Here is a 6,607-nt window from a genome sequence, read left to right as displayed (position 1 = left end):
ATCGACTTAATTGAATGAAACGCAGATTATCTCCTACTATCTAAGAGTGACGAATCCTTTATTGATCAATCACAACCTTCATACGATTCTTGACGTACCCGAACGATGTCGTATTAGCGGCCCTTTTCAGAGCAACATCCAACACCGCCAAAGTATGACTGTCCTCATTTAGGGTACTATGACGACCTCAAGTCAAAGGATCAATCCCACTACCGAACGTTAGAGATTAGCCACTGACACTCAGATAGTTATCCATGTGGAATCTCTTAACGGGTCTCCAATGTTTTGTTCTACAACAAAACATCCACATGTTCATTTAAGTGTCACCACACTTTAGCTCGTGAGATCAGCTGCTTACTTCATAAGTAAGAAATGCCACACGTGATGGTCTAACTGTATTAACGATATCCGTATCTCGTTATTACTTACGACCATGGTTTATTCAAGATCCAATTATATGTAATTTGTATCTCACAATCACAACTCCTTGTGATTAACAGATTACCTAAAAATTGGGTCTTCGGATTCTATTATTTAATATTATTTATTACAAAATTAATTTAAATAAATAATAGATCTCGCCAAAATCAAATGCATTAAATATATTAAAAGCGTTTACAACCTAAATCGATTGGATTTAGGGCATAACACTTACAGCACCTGTCATCTTGGTCTTCTTTAAAGTTATTCTCTTTATTGGCACATTAGATCCCATCTCTTAGCCACAAATCACAGACGAGCTATTTGTATTATTGTTTGCGCTCGTGCCCAATGAATCATTAGTAGCCTTTACACCAGTTGAATTTACTCCTTGATTTTTCTTTTAATTAGCCTTCCTCAGATAAAATGTGACTTGTCTGAAACTACAACAAAATCTCTTCATTGAATCAAAAGGTTTTCCCATGTCGAGATAGAAACTATCCAGAGCTGTCGAACAGAGTTCAGCTAGCAAATGAGTTGACGATGCCTTAATCGTCCAATTTATTCAGTTTATGAGGCTCCTTGAAATGTTCACTTGAAACTTTTTTCTGGGTGTTCTTGTCACTTGATGAACTGATTTGCTTTGGACCTTTTGTTCCATTTTCCACCACAATTTTCAACTCCTGATTCATGTCCACATAAGGATAGGCTAGAGATGAAGGGGAAGGAAAAAATTTAGTAAGACTATATTACCCTTGATTTTTTAAAAGAAAAATTGCTTTTCGTGGAGTTAACGATGCAATTGACTGTAGATAGATGTAAGGACCTTCTCCACAATAAAAGTGAAATAAATGTGAAAATACCAATATAAATAAATAAATAAATAAGATATGGATATTTTGCACACGTTTTGTGCTAATTAGCCTTTATAAATGGGTAATTGATGGAAAATTCTCCTGGTCTTTCACATCCAATATGAAAGATCTTGATCAAGTCGATACCATACTCGATATCAAAGTCATCAAGACTGATGGGGGCTATATGTTGAGCTAATCACATTACGTTGAGAATATAATTAATAAGTTCAATAACTTGAATATTAAATTGGATAATGCTTAGGACAACTTGAGTATACAAGTGTTATCTGAAGTCTAATGTATGTTGTGAAATGTACAAGATCCAACATAGCATTTGTAATAAATAAACTTAGTTGGTTTGTTAGCAATCTAAGCAAAGAATATTAAAAATCTAAGAAACAAACGTGTATTACTCACTCAGCTCTAGAATTCGAATTTTGAAATCGGAAAAGAAATTGAATGGCTTAAAAATTTAATATATGAAATTCTATTGGGAGAAATGAATAATTCTTCCATATCTATCTTATGTGATAGTCAACCACTTTAGCAAGAAGTGCATACAATGAAGTGTATCATGGTAACTTTCCACATATGAGTCTAAGATATGATTACGTAAGAAAATTAATCAAAAGTGGAATAATTTCACTCGTATATGCAAAGTCAAATGAAAATTTGGCTGATCCCACTCACAAGGAAATTAGTGCAAACAACAACTAATATGATGGGTTTAAAGCTTTCATGCTACCAAGGATTTCAATAACAACTTTGTGATATTTATTCTAAGGTTTCATTTAAATTGAAAGATATCTATACTTTATGCATAAGTGTCGTTAAACATGAGCTTATACTCATTTTATAATTGAACAAGTGGAGGATTGTTGGATATTATTCATATTAACAATGAGTAGTGATTTTGAAAGTAATGAAAGTGGTTAAACAGGAGAAAAACAAACGAAAATAAAACGAGATCAAAAAACGATGAAGGCCAAAAAATGGCTGGGCTTAAGGCCAAGTAGTTGTGTTTCAATTATAGTGGCAATTTTATTGAACTAAACAAATGCCTGATTTTGTATTGGGCAACCACTCAATACAAAAATCTGATCATTGGTTGTTTGAATTTTGGTGTTGTTTTGAAGTGTTTCATACCCTTTTGACTTATTTTTTCACATTTTCGTGCATGACGATTGTAGTTCTATATATATGAATGATTTTTCATGTTGAAAAATTTATCACAGATATCAAATTCATTCATCAATATCCAAAATCAAAGATCAAACCAAGGTTTTATAATTTTGTTCTAAAGTTCATTTTTCAAGTTTGTTTGCTTAATTCAAACTTTGGATTAAGGTTGTTATATTTGGATTAAGGTTTTTATCACTCCTACAAACTATTTGCTATTGAAACCTTCGAATGTTTATTCTAATAACGACAAATATCATTTGAGAACAGCTCGTAATTGTATTCAAACTTTCAATTTTGGCAATTTCTTGTTGCTGGTTTTATTTTTATCTTCATTGACTTTGTTCAACAGCATTAAGAGCAAACTTGACTTTATCAACGGGACAATCAAGGCGCCGATAGCAAACGATGAGAAGTTTCAAACATGGAAACATTGTGATTTATTAATATTTCAACACGTAATCTCAACAACAGTAGATTACGTAAAAAGATGAGCCAAAAGAAAAATGGCCAAACATATGATGATTTTTGTCCTACGTCTTTGATTCTTTGCTCCATTGGATAGTTCTCAAAGTTCAGCGGTTACAAATTCACAAGTCGCAATGAGAGCAATCTCCCAATGGGTGTCTCCTCCAAATTCATTTATTACAACCGCGCAAAACTTACTATAAAACCGACAGGAGAGGATGCTCGAGTGGTGTCATAAGCCCACAAGTCAAGCTTTAACTCGATGATGATTCAAGACGTGGATTAAGTCAAGATATTCAAGAAAAATGGTTTGTAGATGATTGCCAACGACAGCCTGATGTTGCTATTCTTTCAACAGTTAATGAGTACCAGAAGTACAGAATTTATGGCTCTACACAATGCTCGTCTAACTCCATTTTAGTCATCTTCTTTAAAGGAGCCTAACGAAACCCAAGTTTCATGACTGGTCTTTGAACTCTAGAGGCAACATCCGCATTTCCATATTTCAGATTTAAAATGACACACATATGCAGAGAAAATGTAATTGTTCGAATGTAGCAGTATGACTCCTTTCATGTTTGTTTGGTACGATAGACAACTAAATACACAGTATTGAGAAAAAAATTGTAAAACATCATTCGAACATGTGAAGATCCAACAAGTTCCAACAAAGGATTAATCTATATGTACAGGGGATCCTGTACAGATTTACAGATGGTGCGTTGGATTTTTTTAATTATTGTTTTTGTCAACGTCCAATGAAAAATTGCTAAGTATCTTCCTGCTGTCAAACTTCCCTACACGCATAGCATTTCTCCCCACCCAGATAAGGAGGGATGGAGACGTGCTCTAATAAATCCAGATTCCAAGTGGGCCCTAAGTGCTAGGACAAGCACATCATTGTAGTACACACGTCACAGAGATTAACTTTATCCATACATTGTTCTTGTCTGAAGTTCTCCTAACATGTCTAAACAGTTGGACACGACTGAGCAAGACAAAACATGTCTAGTCTATCTTACCAAAGGAATAACTTGGTCACCATCATACCCGATTCGCCACAAACCATTTCAATAAACTTCTTAATCATTTCACCGAGAAGAATGTTATAGCACAAAATTAGAGTCATACAATGTATACAATCTAATCAAACTCTAGAACTTGCATACATGTACAGAATTGGATGGAATAGCTTTGCATAAATTGAGCATAAAAAAATTCCGCCAACTGCAAAAGATTCAAGAAAGTATGGAACTAGAATTGCTATAAGAAATTCTTATTTGAACACGTGATGTTGAAATCAATGCCAAAAATTCAAAGTAGATCAGATCGACTATGTTTGATCCTTCCAATCGAGAACTTTGGCAAAGGAAAATGAACTGAGAACTCAATGACAATGACACTAAATAATAGCCAAGAAACCAAACTGTTGAGCTAAAGCTCAATATCAATTCACTAAAGATAATGTCAACACACAGAAATTCTTGAAACAAACCCCAGATCAGCATCAGAACTCTTAATGTTAAGACAAGCATTAAATAAGATCTTCCCCAAATTACATGCAACTACTACAACTACACCACAAACAAACATCAAACAAAGGTTAAACTACAAAGGAAGACACCTACTAAATAACGTAAACCTTAAAAACAAGCTAAGTTGATTTAACGCAAGTAAACCAACATTAGTTGCTTATTCAAAGCAACTAACCTTCCAAGCCATTTGGTGCAGGCTGCTGCTGGACCTTCCTTGGCCTGCCCCTTGGCCTTCCAGTCTTTGAAACAGCCGGGGGACCTGCAGCTGGCTTTGGCTTCTTTGGTTCAGGTAACGAATTTGGGTCCTTCCTTGGACGTCCTCGGCCGCGCTTTGGTGGGGCATCAGGTCCCGGCCTAAGATAGTTGTTCTTGATGAATAAAAGCTCCCCACTGTCCTTCATTGCAGTCAAATGAGCTGATAGCAAGTTTGCATGCCCAGCAGGCAAGTCTCCATACTTGGATTCTATGTATTTCGATATCGATGACTTATTTGCCCCTTCCTTTTGTTTCAATGAATCCAGGGCTTCCATTATCATCTACAAAAATGCATAAAAAAATGATGAATAATGTTTTACATCTGAGAATTTTTCCCGACGGAAATTTCCAAATAGTGGTGAAACTTGCTAACGTTAGAACAATTCTAGCTGAAGCCTTAACAGTTAGCGCACGCCTGGTTAAGCTTAAAATTTATACATACAAGTTACTGAATGGTTTAAAAGAAAAAATTTCTTTTTTTGGTCGGTCAAACTTAGGAGTAAGTAATAACATTACCTTACCTTCAACAGAATCACTTATTTTACTAGTAATAAAAATGTAAATTGCCTAAACATGTTTGAAACGTCAGAAATGTTAAAGTGTTTAAAAAATTAAAGCTGAAATCTTAACAAGAAGAACATCTAAAATTTCTATAAAATAATTGGTAAAAGAGTGAGAATTTCTATGATTTGTTCCCAAAATTAGTTTAAACACCATTCTTTATGATTGCACTAGATTTAAAACACCCAATATAAAATACCGAAATTGACATTAATCACCTGAAACAAATTGCATACAAATAAAATATACATGTAAAAGAGATAATTTTTCATTAACCACTAGATAGACAAAAAATAGGGCAAAAAATAAAACGAGGGTTTTTAAGAAAGTGAGAAAATGGGTACTCTTCAAAATCAAAACCCTCATTTTCGTTCATCAAAACCAAGAAAAAAATGCAAAAATATCAACACAATCAATTTTATTTTTTTTAATCAAAACATTGAAGTCTGGGTTCAGGTTGTAAAAGTACATGCAAAATGAAAAATAAGGGCCGGAACGTAATAAAAATTTTGAATTTCGCCCTTTTACCTGTGGGTATGGAGGGAGTGCTGGAGGCTTGCTGACCTCTTCAGTCGCCATCGAAAATTTACTCTGAGAGTGGAGTGAGTAGGGATGCGGGGGTTGGGGTGCGTGGGGTGGGGGTTTGTTTCAGGTTCAAAGAGCACTGTGGAAATCTATAACAGGGGAGTAGAGAGAGAACTTATTGACAAAATTATTACGAGGGTTTCAGGTTGTGAAGTTAAAACATAATAATCAAGAAAATAGGAAATTTGCATTACAAGTCCCTTAACATATGAATATTCTGCAGCGAGTTGATTTTTATCTTTATTTCATCGTTTGTTCTCAAATTTTAAAGTTTGTAACACTTCAATTTTTGATAAACGGTTTTCCATCTATGTTGCCTTTCGAAAGTAATTTTTTTTTATTCTTCTCCTATGTCAAACTCCCATCCAAGCAATCGTGGAGATGAGTAGTGGGTGATTAAATATAGACAAAAGAATAGTATTGTCGAATAATTGAACAAGTGAGACGTAAATAAAATTAGGAGCATGTTCAGACAAAATAAAGAAGAAAGTCATAAGGTAGAGAAAAGCAGGTAATGAACTAAGGTGTAAATGCAATTGATGATGGTGGTGAATTAGGAGTATGTAGGGGCTCGAGGTGCCACTTGTATCCCATTGTCTACATAGCCCCAAGGGTCGGGCTACCAAACAATTTCCCTCACACGGATCGACAAGCCAATTCGATAGTCACAAACAATGCTTTAAGGATAAGATGCTGCAATAGTACTTAAGGTAACACGATTAGTGTATTTTTCGATAATATGGACTA

The 6,607-nt window shown here is 34.7% G+C and overlaps 1 protein-coding gene across 1 annotated transcript; it reads right to left on the bottom strand.

Moving 5' to 3' along the window:
- Positions 1–4,301: 4,301 nt before the first annotated feature.
- LOC111397153 (HMG-Y-related protein A-like) lies at positions 4,302–5,982 on the bottom strand. Its single transcript, XM_023023912.1, has 2 exons — positions 5,804–5,982; positions 4,302–4,995 (listed from the first exon to the last, which is right to left on the bottom strand). Exons 1-2 carry the CDS (start codon positions 5,852–5,854, stop codon positions 4,630–4,632), a joined length of 417 nt encoding a protein of 138 aa, XP_022879680.1. The 5' UTR covers positions 5,855–5,982; the 3' UTR covers positions 4,302–4,629.
- Between the last annotated feature and the right edge of the window lie 625 nt (positions 5,983–6,607).

This window comes from Olea europaea, chromosome 7 (assembly GCF_002742605.1).
Source record: "Olea europaea var. sylvestris chromosome 7, O_europaea_v1, whole genome shotgun sequence".
NCBI lineage: Eukaryota > Viridiplantae > Streptophyta > Magnoliopsida > Lamiales > Oleaceae > Olea > Olea europaea.
The sequence above is the reverse complement of the archived record's forward strand: the minus strand, read 5'-3'. Positions and strand labels throughout refer to the sequence as shown.

Coding starts and splice junctions, on each gene's coding strand:
- LOC111397153 (XM_023023912.1), bottom strand. CDS start 5,854: ATGGCGACTGAAGAGGTCAGCAAGCCTCCAGCACTCCCTCCATACCCA. Junction 4,996..5,803: donor CACTCCCTCCATACCCACAG/GTAAAAGGGCGA, acceptor GCATTTTTGTAG/ATGATAATGGAAGCCCTGGA.